Here is an 18,011-nt window from a genome sequence, read left to right as displayed (position 1 = left end):
GGAAAGAAAACCTTGCTGAGTGTGTTACTGTCCAGGAAAGAGAATTCCAGAGATGAGGAGTTTCCAGTAAGATTCTTCAGCTACCACCCCTAGTCACTTTGATCTGGGACCTCTGGTTTGAGTGACTCTGCTAATTGCAATTGCTTGATAGTATATGGGGAGAGAGCTGTCTCCCTAATTGTCAATTCAAGCTTTTTAGCTCAAAGTCAGCAACTTAAATTGTTCACCAAAGGCAGTGCAACAAAGAACTGCTACATATACATACAGTGTTTTGCTTGCTTCAGCAAACAGACATGTGATGGGATCTTCCAACTAGCCTTATTTATGCATCCCTTTATGTTGGAAGGACCAAAGTTATGTGCAATAGTTACACCAAGGACTTGCAGAAGTCAAGCAGTTTAGAAGAGCAAATTCACAGGATGTTTAGGACAGTCGGCTAGTTTAAACGTAAGGTCTTTAGAGCCCATTCGGAAGTTATTATAGTTCTTATTAATCCACTTTTCTGCTTGTTTATATTTGGGGACTGAATTAGAATGACGTGAATACAATGAAGTTTCCCTTCTTAAAAATATGAAAATGGCTATGATCACCATGCATTCTGCAGTATCTTGTCTTTTTTTAAAGAGTGCATCAGCATACATGTAAAATAATACAGAATATTACAGGAATGTTAATTGCTTTGTTGCACTGATATAATATTTTTAAAGAGCATAGTTTACAGTTGATGTTTTCCTCCTGTTTTGCTTAAATTTTGCAGTGACTAATTGATCATTACAGAGCAGGATTTTAGTAGTGTCAAATAAACCTTTTTTCCTACTGTCTTATATCCACATCATGTCATAGTACTACCTAGAACGTTTGTATAGACTATACACCCATGTGTATGCTAGGATGGGAGAACCTAAAGATGTTTTATATTTTACAAAATTTTTTAAAGATTTTTCAGAAGTTCTGGATCTTTTCTTACATATTTTTAAACCATTTGGAAAACCATGACAGGTCCTTCCCCAACACCCAGGGAAAGATACTTTTTAAAACTATGCTAATATCCTTTACCAAATGAACATGTTCCTAAATCTCAGATTTTCAAGACTCCTGCAGGGAGATTTCCCACATTCTGAGGCTCTCAGCCTCTTCTTCCTCCTCCAGGAGTATATGCTCATTATAGTCTCAGAATAGGTTCTCTCTTGCCAGCTTGGCAGCCAGCCACTCGGCACACCTTCATTTTCAGTTTTACATCCAGCACCTCACATTGTCTTTCTTTTAGCTGCCAGGGCTCACTCTTTATTTCTTTTCATTGCCAACTGCTTCATTTCTCCTAAGGATTTTTTTTGAGGACTCAGTTCTGCTTCCAGGATTATCATTATCATGTTTATTATGGTTGCACCCGAAGGCACTAATCACAACCAGACTATGCTGTGTGCTATACAAACACAGACAAAGAGATAATCCCTGTCCCTGAGAGTTTATCCTAGTTCTCTTTATGACCTGCCCTTTCCACTCCTTTGCTTTCCTACAAAACAATCCCCTCTGTTTTTCTCTGTAGTATCAGGTCTCTTTTTTCCTCCCTTCAAAAGCCTGTGCCCTTTTCTCTCAAACCCAATGCACTTGCTCTTTAAATCACTCCCTTTTCTTCCTCAGAATGGCTCTCTCTTCCAAATCCCCGATTCAGCTCTTGCCCTTGCTGTTGTTTCTGTTCTGTCCCAATGCTGCCACTGCAGCTTACCCATGATTTAGACACCTCCTCAATGCTTGGCCACTCCACTAGGGACTCGCTGGTTAGCTGACGGGAGTGAATGAAGGGGCACTTACCTTTTCCCACTGTCACAGTCAGCCAGCCAGAAAATGGGCCTGATTTTATCCTCATGTAGGTGTAAATCTTAAACTAAGACTATTGAAGTGAACAGGTACATAATACCTGAAAAACTGGTAAAAGAGCAGAATCAGTCCCATAATTTCTAACAGAAATAGAATCTGTGAGACTCAGGATGTCTGCAACATTCATGCCCCTAGTATGTGCGTGTGTCTGAACTTTTTTGGAACTCATTCTTCCCGTGACTTGACTTGCACACATTTCTTTTAAATTACTGGAAAGAAACCGTTAATACTTGTATTATGTTTTAACTTGCTTTCCTTTGGAGGCAGGGAATTGTCAAGTAAGTATTAACACCATACAAACAAAAAGCATAGGATTCTATGTATGGTATAAATTACCCAGGTCACAAAGGGTAAATAGATATATAATTTGCTACAGTGCAAATTTGTCATCCTTTACACTACCATCATACGTTTCAAACCAAATTAGCTATAATCATAGGCTTGTTAAAAATGAAAATGAATTTGATGCTGCTTTATTTTTACATTTATTTTATGAATAAGGTGAAGATAAAGCACTGAATGCATATATGTGTGTATATATATACATGTATATGTATATATAAATACACACAGTATTTGTGTACCTGTGAACTGTGTACAGATATATATAAAATGTGTGTGTGTGTGTGTGTGTGTATTTTCAAATTTAATCTTGTGTTTACTATATAGTAATTATTTCCTGATCATGTCATAGTAGTAGTGTCCTCACTTTCATCACAAATCTTGGCTTGCTTTTGTCATAAACTTTAATAGACATTTTAGGTGAAGAAATGTAAAATAAATTTAATTTAAAATCACACTAAAACAGAAAAAAGAGCAGGAAACATACAAGAAAGCAATTGACTCTGTTTGGAACTGCTGATTCCAAAGCTTCATATTAGTTCTGGGTTCACAGTGACCTTTGCAAAATGTTCTAGCTTCACTTAATGTTGTTACTTTGGAAGGGAGTGAAGTTTCATAATCACATTCCTCCCATCTATTTTCTGGTGGTTATTGTACCATTAATTGATTCAATTATAATTGATGATTATATAACATGCTTTAATTAAACAGTTTCAGAGAAAATAAAGGTACCTTGTTTTCATGAGAGGAAAAAACCCCCACAAAAATATAGACTGTCCCCAGTACACAAGTTGTCCTACCAACAAATAGCAGAAATTGTTAGACTAAATTATGAGATGAGCCAGACCAGAAAACAACCATCCATTTCTGTGAAACTTTCAACAGCATTCACAAACCTGCTGTTAGTTTCCAAGAATTACAGTTTCTATAAAGCACACTGAAATTATCAAAGTACACAGCAGCATATTTTCAGTTCAGCACAAAGTAAGTGGGAAGCATTGATATAGCTTCCTTTTGTCTCCCTGTCCTGTAGGAGCTTTAGTGCAGAGTTTGCCCAGTGATGCCAGGGTATGACCTTTCTGACTTCGTAGACTGGTGCACTCTTTAATTTCTGTTTTAGTTCTTGCTGGCATGCTGGAATAGCATGGTTTGTGACACTCAGGAATGACTGGTCAACTCTAAAAATGCTTGTGCATGAATACAATGGTCAGAAATACTCCTCTAACGTGTACTAAGTTTCTTACTTGGCTTTATTTGCTGCTTACAAGGGGATCAAGGTAATTCTTTCGCTCTTTTAATGTCACAAGACCACCTGCTAATATATTTTGCTGGTGCTTTGTGAGCTTACTCTGTGTTTGATAAGTGAGCTTATTTGTGTATTTACTTTCAGCTTTCTCCTGTCCTTTTAGAATTTAAACTTCTTGTACTACATATTGTTGTCATAAATATACTAACAATATCCTTTGGAAAGTAGCACCTTTAAAGCCCCCACAAAAATGATTATCACAGAAAATGCAATGCAGATCTGTTAAATAAAAGGTGGTTAGTTCCTTCTGCAAGAAACAAGATACCATTTACTGCTTGTATCAGAAATGAAGTTTTGCCAAGTGAGGATTAATAGTACTTGCATTTCAGGATTACAGTGCAAGTACCACAGGCATTTGGGAGGGGGCTGATGGGTATAAATGTCCAGGCTCTTCCTTTTCAACACAGACTAACTTGCATAAGACACACATTTTATTCAGGTTATCTGGTTTGTTTTCAGTAGCTGATGATTAGAGAAAACATTTGTATGATTTTTGCTCTTAAATGGCTGTCAGCCTTTGCCATATTCAAGTACTACTTAAGTAAATCAGGGCCAGGTACTGGCTTTTCTTGCTTAAAGAACTGTACTGTTCTCTAATGCTCAATCTCCAGCATCTACACTTGTGGTATGACATGTAATTTCTAGTATATTTACACCAGCCAGAGTTCCTTTCATATGATATTTCAGAGCTGGCATTTGATACAATCTTTTCTATTGTACATACCCTTATCTTTCAACACAACAACATAATTTCTGTACCTACCTTCTAGCAGGGAGAGCTGGATCCTATGTTACTGAAACAGAGTAGAATTTGGTTTACCTCTATTTTTATTGAGAAGTAAAGGAGGCTGGGGGATGTGGGAATCATTGGCCTTAGAGTAACAGAATTATATCTGAAAATGAGACTGTGCGGTATGGAGTTGATCTTGCAAGTCAGTAAACAACGTTTAGATAGACTAAGTGCCCTTGACCTCCTGGATGCAGTCCCCTCAGGGGTTACTCTGCCACTTTGAAGGATCAGCCAAATATCCCCTTAATCACTGCTCTGCTTGTAATCACAGAAACATTTTTCCTTAGCTAATTACAGCTTGCTTCCATTTTGCTCTCTCACAGCAGTAAAGGTTATCTGTAGTTAAAAAGCATGCTCGTGAATAAGATTCTGTTTCAGTCTGTGTTCTACATTCATGTTTTAGTTGCTTTTTGTGACTGTAATTATAGCAATGTACTTTTTAAGCATTAATCTCTGTTAAATTCACACCAGTGAATAATGAGTCATACCTGAAACTGTTGCATTTTTTGCCATAATTAAAGCCTGATCCAAATCTCCTTGAAGGCAAGGGAAAGATCTGGTTTTAAAATCAAGAAAGTAGTTAGAATTCTGCAATGGGGTTTCTTTAAAACCAGTGATCTCTTTTCCCTCTCTCTCTCTCTCTCTCTCCCTCTCTCTCTCTCTTTCTCATCTTGGGGGAAGGCCAGCTGCTGGTTGTTCAGAAAGCTTCCACTCCACTTCTAAAGATAGTCTGAGGGTAATGCAGAAGGCCAAATGTATATCATTTTCAAGGAGTTACTCTGGATTCAGGCTGGTGTGAGTTTAAAAGAATTTGTCCCAGCACTGTCTGTTCTACCATTCATTCTCATCATCAGCATTCTTCAGTAATGTTTCTACACCAGAACGGATCCAGGTTCAGTGCGTTTGCTATAAAATCCTGGAGACAGCAGGCACTAAACCTTGCTAGCTATACTTCCCATTCTTCTGTTTGTACACAAACATATTGGATAGTTTTGAACATTTTCTTTTGCATTGAAATATATTGATTGTCTTCTTTTTGTTTTCAATGTATTGTTTCAGGCCACCAGTTAGCAGAGCTGCTCCTCAACCTGAAAAACTGCAAAAGAATAATATCAACAAAAAAAAGAAACTGGTTGAGGTCAGGCTTAAGGATTTTTTGTTTTTTATTTATTCATTTTGAAATTTGCTTTGATATTAATGTTTGCTAGGTAAAATCTCCCTATAGTTTAAAGGTACAATGCATTCTTTTCCATGAAGTATCAAGCCTTATTTGTCAAGTAATAGTTTTCTCGTGTAGGAAAAGACATTCCCTTTCCTTGGCACACTCCTCCAGGACCACAAAAGGGAACTAGGGCAAAATTTAGGAAGAGCAAATGGTAACCAATGGGTGTGTGTAGATTAAACAGAGGCCCTAAATTGAAGCAGTGGGTTTTTAAAAACACTGTTTCAATTTAGGGCCCTATAAACCCCCGTGTTGCGCACACACCCAAACTTACCTGCCTCTCTGGTGGCAGGGAGTGGGAGGGTGAGCTGCCGGTGAGCAGAGCAGTCCCTGGGCTGCGGGTGGGGGGCTGGTGCTTCCCTCCACAGCAGCGGCAGGCCCCTTCCCACAGGTGGCAGCCACCTGCAAGCATCCGACTCGGGCAGTCCCAGTGGCATTACAGCTGCAGAGGGAAGCACTGAGCCCCCACGCAGCTCAGGCAGGCAGGCTCCAGGGGGTAAAAAAAAAAAAAAAAGATCTTGGGCAGAACCTGTCTTCCCCGGCTGCTGCCAGGCTGCCTGCAGGGCTTCCTGCAGAGCCCCTGAGCTGCACAGAACCCAGTGCTTTGCTCCGCAGCTGTAGGGGCAGCAAACTAAAACTTGGAAGAGTTTTAGTTTGCTGTGCCCCAAGTAGTTTAAGGCACATTATGCCGCCAAATTTGCTACAGTGGCTGGAATTATTGCACAATATGCCACTGACGCATGCAAACACCAACACTATTGAAGCAGTGCAAAAGCATTTAACCCACTTGAAAGTGTCGTGAACACATGCCGCTCATTTCACCTACACATGCTAGTGCTATACATGGCAATGGATGAATCCATATTGGGCCATGAGAGTCATTATCAGGAATCCTAGTTTTCACTCTTTAAAAATCCCAAATTCTCTGATTAAAACCCCCCAAATCCGTGTTTTTTGCAGTTAAAATGAAACACCAGTGTATACATAGGTATCAGTTGAACACAATGTTTTATTGATATATTTATAATTTTAAAGCAATTTGGAAGCCTTCCAGTGCCTCAAATGTTATATTAAAATAGATTCTAAATACCTATATATTTTGGTGTTTGATTTTAGTTTTTTTATCATGGAAAATCAGAGCTCCCCCTCCCCTGCCTTCATTCACCAGGACACGAGTCCAGCTGCAGCCGGCCCCCCTGCTGCTTTGTGGCACTGAGCAGCCCTGATATACTGGTGCCATGCCCCTGCCCATACCATTGCCCCTCCTGATACACAGCCCCCTGGCCCTGCTGGTCCCCTCATTCCCAAGCCACAGCACCCTGTCCCTGCTAGTGCCCCTTACTCCTGACCCACTGGCCCCACCGCCAAGCCTCAGCCCCCACAGTGTGTGAGGAAGTCAGTAGGTATGTATGGGGGAAGGAGGGGTGTGGGCACAGGCAACATGTGGAGGGGGGAGCACAGGCAACATGTTGGGGGGGCACGTGCCCCCCCTAAATTTCTGCACCTTCAGTGGGGTGTGGAGCTGCAGCTGGCCTGGACCAGCTCCAGGCAGGAGCTGCCTCCATGGCCCAGCAAGCAGGACCCATCACAGAAGGGAGCACCATACCACCATGGCTACCAAGGTGAGGCACCCCCAGGGCTCACAACTCCACACTGCCACCACTGCAGCCACTGCACCTCACCTTAGTGGCTGGGGCCCAGCTATTGGGCCACAGAGGCAGCTCCTGCCTGGAGCTGATCTGGCTCGACTGCATCCCCACACCCCATAGTGGGCACAAAAATTTGTGGGGACACATGCCGTCCCAGCACCCCCAATGCCTGTGCTCCCCCGCCCCCCCGATGCATCGCCTGTGCCCCCTGCTATCCCACCAGCACATTGCCTGTGCCCTCCCTGCACCCCCCAGATGCCGCACCTGTGTTCCCTCCACCCACATAGACTTACCTGGAGGGAGCTGCAGGAGCTGTTCTCTACTGCTGCCTGGCTGCCACGTGCATGTGTGCATTTTGTAGTACAAATACTGACAAACAAGACCTTGGTACTGTACTGTGTAAAAAAGGAAGGAAGTACTTGCTCTTTGTCTATTAGCTCTAATACTACTAGGTACCAGTAACAATTTGGTGGATTTCCTTAGTAGATGGCGTCACCAGTCATGACTGGTCACTGTGTAGATGCATCCCTGAGGGTACAATTTTTGGGAGACACATCCATAGACGATTTAACACCTGAGACAGTGCCACATGTCCACACATCAGTTCCAGTGGGTGCATAAGCATGGAATCCCTACTGCCAGTCTTCTGCACTGGGTTCAAGGTCTGGTTTATGCCTTCCTACTGATTCCTCTAATCTCCAGAGTAGAGACCAGACCAGGCTTATTGTTGATCTTCTGCGCGCTAGCAGAGATAGGTATTGCTTGCTACAGACTTGCTACATAGGTCTGTGTGACCCCAGTCAGGCTCCTAGACCTCTTGTCACCAAACCAGGGACAAATATGCTACTGAAACTAACAGCCTGGATACTTACTGAATGTGTACTGTGGAGAGACTAAGAGAATCTTCTCACATATTCAGGATGTCTTAGCTGAAGGTAGGCAATAGCAACGTATCAGGAAGTGCTATCCTCCAAAAGGAAAAGATTTTTCCTATGTAGGTGGCCATGGCTTAAGTCTGACACAAAACATGATACCAGTGTTTCTGGGCTACCTACTGTGGTTGAAACGTTCTGGATTCTACTTCAGTTTGATCAAGATCCATCTGTTAGCAACAGAGATGTAGCATCTGATACTATCTCTCTTAGTCTTCTCTTCTCTAACAGCTTGAAAGGTCTTTCTGGTGGCTGCCACATGGGCCAGTAGAGTGAGCTTGCTGCAGATACTTGTGGTGCAAACCCCAGACATTTTGTTCTACAACGACAAAGTGATACTGAGACTTCATGCAAAGTTCATCTCCAGAGGAGTAGGTGAATTTCACCTAAACCTCAATCACTTTACACATGAGGAAAAGAAATACTTTGGATATATCGCATGTTATGTGGTATTTCACTAACAGGATTAAATCTTTCAGACTTTTTCCATGTCTATCCATAAGTATAGATGGCCTCTCTAAAGGCAAAACTGTTTCCTCCCAAAGGCTGTCAAAATGGATAACATAACACTCATCTCTGGCAGGTGTTCTTCCCCTCACCGACTATCAAGGGTCACTCTACCAAGGCCCAGATAATTTCTTCAGCGTATTTTTGAAACATGTTGGTATCTCAAATCTGCTACATCAAATAATCCCTTTACATTCATAAAATATCATACCTGAACTGCACTGCTAGACCCAGTGACAGAGTTGAGGGAAGAATTTCCTTTTATTTTATTTTTATTGATGCAGCTAATACTCCTTGTTCCCATGCTTCCAAAGAAGATAAACCCCATCAGTGACCAGCAATGGGATCTCAACTTATACATACTCTAAGAAGACAGTATGGTTACTTACCCTACAGGAAGTGTGGTTCCTTGAGATATTTTAGGCAATTTGGATTCTGTGATCTGCAGAATTTATATGTGAAGAAATTTAGGGGAGTCGTAGCCACTATGTCTTTCATGACCACATGTGGGAGCACATGGAGGCACAGATCAGGGCATGTGGGGAGTTCTGACTGACATATCTGTTCAAAATAACGTGAGCTCCTGCTCACGAGGTAAATGTGCCTCAGTAGTCAGCTTCAAACTGGCTACAGCCTCGCAAAGAACCAAATACTGCAAAGTCAGGAATCATTCTATGGCACATGCCTATATATGTGTGTGTGTATATATATATAGAGAGAGAAAGTGTGTTATGGGCTGCACATTTTTTCTGAAATTTTAGACAGTTTAAAAAAATGCATGCAGGATTTGTGCACTACTTGTGCAGTGACATCATGGTCACCTAGCAATGCCATTTGCAGACTAGTTTTACAAAATAAACTGCTATTTCAGGGTCAGGGCCAGCTTCATTAGGTCTTCATTCTGAGGTACGAGGACTCACTGAACAGCCACCTAAAAAGCATCTCTACATCTCTAAAATTTCTCTCTTATGAGGAAAATTTTCCTGGGAATTGATTATGATTGTCAACTCTAATACAGTTCTAACTAATGCTTTACCCATAAACTTGCTTAAAACCTGTATTTTCCCTGCTTAAAGAATAGAATTTTCCACATTTTAAAACAGATTTTTTTTTTAATAAATGATTTTATTTATTTTGGTACATTTGATGACAGTTTATTAGCAACAGATTACTTCCCTATCTGTGAAGCCTCTCGAAATGTATGTCATCCAGAAGAAACTTTCAGTGAAGTAATTAAGTTCACACATATTGATTGCAATCTCTTTGACTAGTATGAGAAATATAATAAATATATACCGTTATTGACCTTGAATCTATTTTGCGTGGACCTTGAGGAAGCAAGAATGTATTGCTTTTGGTTTATTCAGGAAATTGGAAAATAAATTCAGTGCTTCAGTGAATTGTAACAGTGTAGATGATGCATGAGAATGTCATGCCTCTGTAAACTGGGAGAGGGGTAGGAATACTTTACTAATTATTGTATAATTATTCACTTGCTTTGGCAGAATATTTCTTGCTTAATTACTTTAACACTTTGCTTTATATATGAACTTTGCAATTGTCTCGCTTATTCTTTTATTCCATCATGATTTTTTTTCTTGTTTTACTTAACTAGGAGCTGGCTTTAGACCATGTTTTTGGATACAGAGGATTTGACTGTCGTAACAACCTTCATTACCTCAATGATGGTGCTGATATTATTTTCCACACAGCTGCAGCAGGCATAGTTCAAAATCTTTCCACGGGTAATTCAAGATGAAACAATACTTCGGACTAAAAAAAACTGCATGGCCAAGACAACCTCATAATTCATAATTTTGTCACCCTCTGACACCCTTTTTCTTTTTTGTATCCTGGTAGAGGATCCATGCGAGCATGGAAAAGAACCTATAGCTGTCTCTGTGCTCTGCAGTAATTATAACAGGGCTGCCAAGTTCTCCTTTGGAGCCATCCTGTTCTGGTGACCAAGGGTATCTCCCACTCAGAGATGCAAATCGAATCTTCCAACTTAACTTACACAGCTGTTTTGTTGAAAATCACCATGAATAAAAGAGAGATGAATGGCTCTCTGGAAAGAAAAAACTAAGAACCTGGGCTGAGCAGTTCCCAAGTAGACTAATTCTACTGCCCATTAACACATCACAACAAAAACCATGCTAATGCACAGTAGAATCATCTACTGCACATTAAGCATCACAAAAAACTATGTGCCTTTGCTACTGTGCAGTAGGTCCAATGTGGCTAAGAAGGACCTTTCAGAGCAGCCAAGATCAATTGTTTCATTTTAAATCTCAGGAAAGGAGATCATATTGGTGCTATACATGTGTGTAGAGTATTTCATGAAGAGTATAAGAAAAAAGAAACAGAAGAGCAAGAACAAGTTAGGCTGTACTTGACTGCACCTTCACCTCCACTTTCCCTAGATTTCCCTGAAGAAACAGCTGGAGTTAATATGGCTTTCAGCTTTCAGCTTATTTCCTCTCAGCCCTATTCTTTAGTTGCTATTGATTACCTACGGCAGAGGTGGTAAAACCATGGCACAAATGCCACACACATCACAGGCGGCCTCTGTGTATGGCATATGGCAGATCAAGGGTGGAGCTGGGAGGACAATGGCAGATAGGGCAGGAAGCAGAAAGCAGAGCAGCAGATCGGGTAGGGCAAAGGAGTGGCACTCAGAGAGGGTGCAGGGCTCAGCTTCTGGCATACTTTCCAAAAAGGTTGGCCACCAATGACCTATCGGGAACAAACTTATGGCAGTAGGACGTGTGATGGATCTTGCTGCCAAGAGGAAAGGAGAAGCACCAGAGCCATCATGCTTTCATAGCTGTGGGAATGCCCTACCTAATGTGACCTGTGGATTGGGAAGAATCCTCCAATTTCTCATTCTTTGGCCCCTTCTTCAGAGGGGTACAATTTGAATTTAACCAGATGAGCATGGCCATCTGTTTCCCCAGAGACAAGTAGCAACTTGTCCCCAGGGACTATCCGTGCCACATGCAGTCTGGCATGCAGCAGGTTACCCTGGGTGGGGTAGGGGAGGCTGGGGCCAGCAATTGTGGGTCCTGGGGGCCTCGGGGAGCTGCAGCTCTGGCACTCCTGCAGCTGGGACCCCTGGCTGACAGCTGGAGCATGGCTCTGGCTGGCCAGGCTTCAGTTTTGGGTGGCACACGCTATGCCACATGTGCCACCTTGCTTTTTTTTTACCATGGCTTTTTTGAACCTCCCTCCCCACCGCACTGCAAGGTAGGGCACTCCTCCTCCTGTACCACACTTCCATGCTCATCTGGATGCTGCCCCTGGTTCCTTTCTACAGGTTTTTTCTTGTTAGGCAGGTGGCCTGGGCTGCCCCCTTCCTATGTAGGTTCAGCAAGATGGCAGCTAGAGGTTTTTTTTGGCCCTTGTCGAGACTCCTAAAAATGAACAAATAGCTTTTTTTATATAGTAATTTTAAAACCATGTGCTATTTACTGTAAATTTGCTCTGTTCCATATAAAAGAGCAAAATAAATCCTTTAAATCGGGGGTTGACAACCCTCAACGTGTGTGCCAGAGCATGGCACATGATATTATTTTGCCCAGCATACCACAGTCAGCTTAAGCTCTGTGTAGCTGCTGCCAGCCACAGAACCTGGGCTGCTCACAGCAAGCAGTTGGGGTTCTGCAAGCCCTACTGCAAGCAGCTCAGGCTCAGCAGCCCTGGCAGGCAGCTCGGAAGCTGCCACCAATACACCAGTGTCCAGAGCCCCAGCCTGGCTCCATGGCAGTAGTGGGTTCCAGAGCCCTAGCCCGGCTCCATGGCAGTAGTGGCTGCACTCGTGAACCCCAGCCCCTTCCACATAATGTGCCCCAAGGCACACATGCAGCCGCCACCACCACAGACCCCAAGCTGCTCGCAGCATGCAGGCTGCAAACAGCTACTCTGGGGTCTGGAGTCCCAGCGCAACTCCATGGCCAGCGGCAGCTGCACACGCACCTTGGGGCACACAGTGGGGAAGGGACTGGGGGCAGAACAACCCTGGCCCCTTTCCAGCTGTGTTCACCAGAGCGCATGTGCAGATGCTGCTAGTCACGAGCCGAGTTGGGGCTCTGGACCCCAGTGCAGCCGGCCCACAGCTGCCTGCTGCAAGCAGCCTGGACTTGGTGGCAGATGGCAGCTGCACACCTGCCTCAAGGTGCATGGCAGGGAAGGGTAGGGTGACCACCCATCCCGAATTGGGTGGGATAGTCCCAGAATGGAAACCTCAGTCCCAGTCCCAAGCTGCATGACTCCAGGACTGCACATGTCCCAGATTTGCAGCATCATGCAGGGATCTGCAGGAAACAGCAGGTTTCCCCTTGCAGGCTGGCAGCATTCCAGCCTACAAGAGGCTGCTTTGGGCTACTGGGATTGGGACGCAGAGGGCACCACGTGCATATGCATGCCCACCCACATGCACGTGGCTGGGAATATAGCCAGGCAGCGTGGAGAGCAAGTCCCTGCAGGTAAGTCTATGGGGGGAGGGGAAGGAGGCAGATTGAGGCCCCCATGGTGAGGGAGAGAGTGGGGAAGGGGCTGGGGCCACTGCCCATCCAAGGCAGTGCATGGGGCTGGGGCATGGAGCAGGACAGAGCCATGGGCAGCTTGTCCAGGGGGCACAGGGCATAGAGCAGCTCCCTAACACTGCATGCACCCCCTGAAGGAGGGCGGGGGGGGCATATGCCCCCCCCCCCCCAGATGTGTGTGAGGTAGGGGCAGATGCAGGCTGCCTACTAAGGGCTCAGGGTCCCTGCCCTGCTGCCTTCCCCCTGACATCCCCATGCTACTGTGGCAATGTGCCCCCTGCCTGCCTGGCAGCAGCAGGGATGGTGGCAGAGTGGAATTATACCCCCTGCTGCTGCTGGGTGGCCAGGGGGCACATGGCCAGCACAGGGCTCCCAGCGGAAGGGCAGCAGAAGCCTGCAGTGGGCAGCCTGCATCCACCCCTGCTCAGCTCTGCTCTAGCCATGCTGCTGACAGAAGCGGGACGGGGCGGGGGAAAAGGCAGACATGTGTCCCACCTTTACATTTTAAAAAGGTGGTCACCCAAGAGAAGGGGTTGTGGTTGCAGGCATGCAGCCACTGCCACCATGGAGCCGGGCCAGGCTGAGGATCAGGCCCTTTGCAGCTCCCCCACTGTCCATCCCTGGCACGCCAACATCTTCCAAATCCAGGTTGCATGGGGTTTTTGGCACTCTGCCCAAAAACTTTGCCAACCCCTGCTTTAATTTGTTGTAATCCTTCCTCTCCTGCCCCCTTTGAGAGTATAGAGTGATGTGTAGCAAAAGATGACTTTAAAAATTCTTCACTTCCATTGTAGTCTATTGTAAAATACTGTTGTTAATAAAAACTTGTTTGCATTTTGTTAGGAAGCCAGAGTTTCTACTTGGAGCATACTGATGACATTCTCTGCTTGACTGTGAATCAACATCCAAAATATAAAAACATTGTTGCTACCAGCCAGATTGGTAGGTGATTTTCCATATTAACACAGTTCTACTTAAATAAAATCATCAGGGCACTGATTTGTTGTTGGCTTTTGATTTAGGAATCTTGGTTTTACCAATGTTGCTGTCCTCAGATTATTTTTTCACCCTTGATGAGATCATCAGTATTTTCTTATGATTTCAATACATCTGCTACGTTGTCATCTCTGTGAGTTACTAGATTTTAGACCATGAGATACCATGCATGTAACAGTGGGTAAAATCAAAGGCTCTAGTAGGTTGCACCAACTCATCTCATTTATTGGTGATCATCTCATTTCACTTCCTGTGCTCAGAGCACTGTTCAGAAGTATCGCAAAAGCATTGCTGAACACTGGGAGAACATTTTAACGAAAAGCATCAGTGCAAAAAACAGTTAAGTGCATAGAAAAAAATTACAATGACATCTAAATAGCAGTAATGACACAGAAATGGACCCAACTCTGAAATCATACTTATTTGAGTCATAGTTGGTGTGTCTACACAAGATGCTGAATGCACAGTAGACTAATTCTACTGTGCATTAGCACATCATGGCAAAAGCCATGCTATTGCGCTAAAGTGCAGTAGAATTAGTCTACTATGTGTTAGCATCACTAAAAAAGGTGTTCAGTAGTGCTGGTTACTATGCATTCAGTTAGTACCTGTTATTACAGGTACTAAACTTAATGCACAATACCTACAGCACATTAATGCATGTGTACACATGCCCATTTACTCCTATAAATAGTCCCAATGGCTTCAGGTCACAAGTAACTGTTGCATGATCATGACCTTTTGCCCACAACTTCAGAATAGAAATATATTTTCAAGTTTTCCTTTCACTTAATTACACCAGTATTAAACCAGCTTAACTCTATAATCACTGGTGTACTAATTTATTTACATCCCTGATTTTTATCACTGGGAGTAGAAGTCCACGACTACTATGCTAATGAACCTTAGCCATAGCGCAGGAAAACAGAAGCATATCTACACTTTAACAAACTTGTAGTCACTTTTACTGAGTGCTGTCAAGTCCCATAGAAACTAATGGGAATGTGGCTCTCTGAGCAGTCTCAAATTAGAGGATATATATTTAGTCTATACCTGTAGACAGGGCTCTAGAATGGCAATACATGTTACCCTTATCTGAAGTACAAGTTCAGAATTCTAGCGTCGGGGAAATTATTTTTAAAAACTGCCAAGTAGAGTTATTTAGTTTCTGTGTAATGCTTCTTTATTCAGTATCCTTTTATTAAAATATTACATGCTACTCTTGCTAATATTTAGCTTCTGTCAACATTTCTGTTAGAAACCTTCATTTAGAGAAGTTGAAGACTTGCCCATAAAAGTATCCTGAGGTGACATTCAGCAGAAAAAAGATTTCAGGACAGAAGCAAGGATTACTTTGCACTTTGGGAAAAAAGTTGGGCAAAAAACCTCCATGGCATTTTTTGTGGATACCTTATGTTTAGGGTTAAAACGTATAGACAAAATATCCACTTCCATATGGTTTTCATGCTGTATTTGCTTCTGTCTCATTTAGCTATTTCCACAGTGTCCCATTAAGAATTGTAATAATATTTTAGAGCAATACATTCATATTTGTGTGAGCACATTTAATCCTGGAGGGTCTCAAAGGAGGTCATAGATTGGCAACATATGATATAATTGAAATGTAGTCATTTCTGCTGTGGGTGGGTGGGAGCCAAACATAGTACAGAATGCTGCGTGTCCTAGATTTTGAGTCCGAATCCCAATACAGCAGTTTCTGAATCCTTTTAGAGATTTGTTTAAGATCTGTTATTTTCAGAATTATTCCTTGAAATAGAATACATAGACATTTTTCTCAACAAGTTTTCTATGATGAGATAGCATGAAAAAATCAATTATTGCAGACAGCCCCTTTTCCCCTCCTCTTTGAGTGCTTAATGAGAACCCAGGAAATCAATGTTTCTAATATTTGGTCAATAATCTAGACAAGTATTGACTCTGGATAAAATTCAAGAACTATAAATAGACCTGCATAGGATAACATTTGTTTTACATGCAATTTTTTTTAAATCTGGAAAAGTAATAAATAAATATTGTTGTTATATAAAAGAGAGTGCACCCAAAAGGTTCAACGGTATTCCCGCTTTTTCTTTTTTGGATTTATTTATTCATGTCCATTTTCAAAATTTTACTTTTGTGCTTCCTTCTGGTGCTGATGTTGAGTACTTCAGCATTAGAAACATGACTTATTTCAGCTATTGTTTTCCCTTGGTGCTTCCTCATTTGCCATTGCTCTCACAATGCAGGTGATATGACAGAATTTCCAGGTAAGGCTGTTTTGTTTGTGAGTTCTAGTCAGCAGAGTTATGTAAAGTTTCATGTTACCTTGTTGTATCTGTGTGAATTGCGGATACAAGTGAAACATCTACAGACAATTTATTTTGCATGAGATTCTCCATTAGTGTATTGTTGTCCATTTAGAACTTGTCTTATTTCGCAAACAACAGTAAGTAGTGTGGTTCTTAAACTTAACATGTTTTTAATTGTCTGTTTTGATGCTCTGTTCTTGGAAACTGCTTTTATAACACTGAAGCCCTCACAAAAGGAATTAAGTCTCTCTTAATTTATCTTTTTGCATTTAGGTACAACTCCTACTATTCACATATGGGATGCTATGAATAAGCAGACTCTTTCTATGCTGCGTTGCTTCCATACCAAAGGGGTCAACTATGTTAACTTCAGTGCTACTGGCAAACTTCTGGTATCAGTAGGAGTAGATCCAGAGCATACCATCACAGTGTGGAGGTGGCAAGAAGGTAAATCTAGAATCCTTGTGCTTTCAGCTTGAGAAATATGTGGGGTCATGTACTTTGTCTGCCCAGGCTTTGAGCTAGATCCCAGAAAGAACTTAGGTTAGAGTGACCATATTTCTTGAATCTCAAAATGGGACACCTCCCTCTCCCCGCTCTTGAGCATCCTTAGTTGTTTCCAAGCTCTGGTCTCAGCAGAGCTTGTTGGGATGTAGGGGATGGACACCCGTCCCCAGCATCTTGTTGGTTCAGGCTGGGAGATTTGTAAAAATGGGACAAAAGTGTTCAGTTGAAGAAACTGACAGGCCTTCCCAGACAGGTATTTAAAATGGAAAGTAGGATTTATGGTCACTCTAACTTAGGTGGAACTAAGGTGTCCAAGTCAAAATTGGAATCCACCATCTAATCCTGGAAGTGCAGCTCACTCTTGGACATTAATATTCCACAGCTGCCTTCAGTTCTACTTCTGTGCATGCCTAGAATTGCCCTAGTGAGCAGTTTGGTATTAATCTCCTACTTAACCTCAATCAGGATCCAGAAGCTAGGCAGTACCCTAGTGGCAGCACGCTGTTGTATTGTGTTAGGGTGCCTAGAGCTTTATTTAGGCATGGTTTTATTATTTATATCTAGATAAATAAAATACTCTGCATCTGTACTCAGCTTCTAAACCAGTGATTCTCAACCAGGGTGCCATGCCCTGAGATCCTTTCAAGGGGGTCACAGGTGTGCACAAGACAAACCCAGAGGGCATGTCCAGATGAGTGGGAACCTGTGTTTCCCTGGGGAGAAGTAGCAGCTGCTACTTGTCCCCGGGGAATGCCCGTGCCATGCACACTCTGGCACGCAGCAGGCTATGCCGGGTGAGGTAGAGGAAGCTGGGGCTGGCAACTGTGCTAGCCCTGGCAGCCTTACTTGGAGTCCTGGAGGCCTCTGGGAGCAGCATCCTCAGGTGCTTCTTCAGGAGGAAGCCTGACCAGCAGCCGGAGCATGGCTCTGGATAGACAGGCTCCAGTTTTGGGCAGCACGCACTGCCGCCATGTGCGCTGCCCCACTTTTTTTTTTGGCATGGGTTTTTTTAACCCTGGGACCTCCCAG

General features: G+C 43.0%; 1 protein-coding gene across 1 annotated transcript in view; it reads left to right on the top strand.

Moving 5' to 3' along the window:
- EML6 (echinoderm microtubule associated protein like 6) overlaps positions 1–18,011 on the top strand; it is a 316,078-nt gene that overhangs the window by 266,049 nt on the left and 32,018 nt on the right. The window contains exons 28-31 of the mRNA XM_025201579.1: positions 5,376–5,454; positions 10,242–10,371; positions 14,014–14,112; positions 16,749–16,922. Coding sequence (XP_025057364.1) covers positions 5,376–5,454; positions 10,242–10,371; positions 14,014–14,112; positions 16,749–16,922 — 482 coding nt within the window. The remainder of the gene's footprint in view (positions 1–5,375; positions 5,455–10,241; positions 10,372–14,013; positions 14,113–16,748; positions 16,923–18,011) is intronic.

Source organism: Alligator sinensis, unplaced genomic scaffold (assembly GCF_000455745.1).
Source record: "Alligator sinensis unplaced genomic scaffold, ASM45574v1 scaffold432_1, whole genome shotgun sequence".
Lineage (NCBI taxonomy): Eukaryota > Metazoa > Chordata > Crocodylia > Alligatoridae > Alligator > Alligator sinensis.
This window is presented reverse-complemented; position numbering and strand designations above follow the sequence as displayed.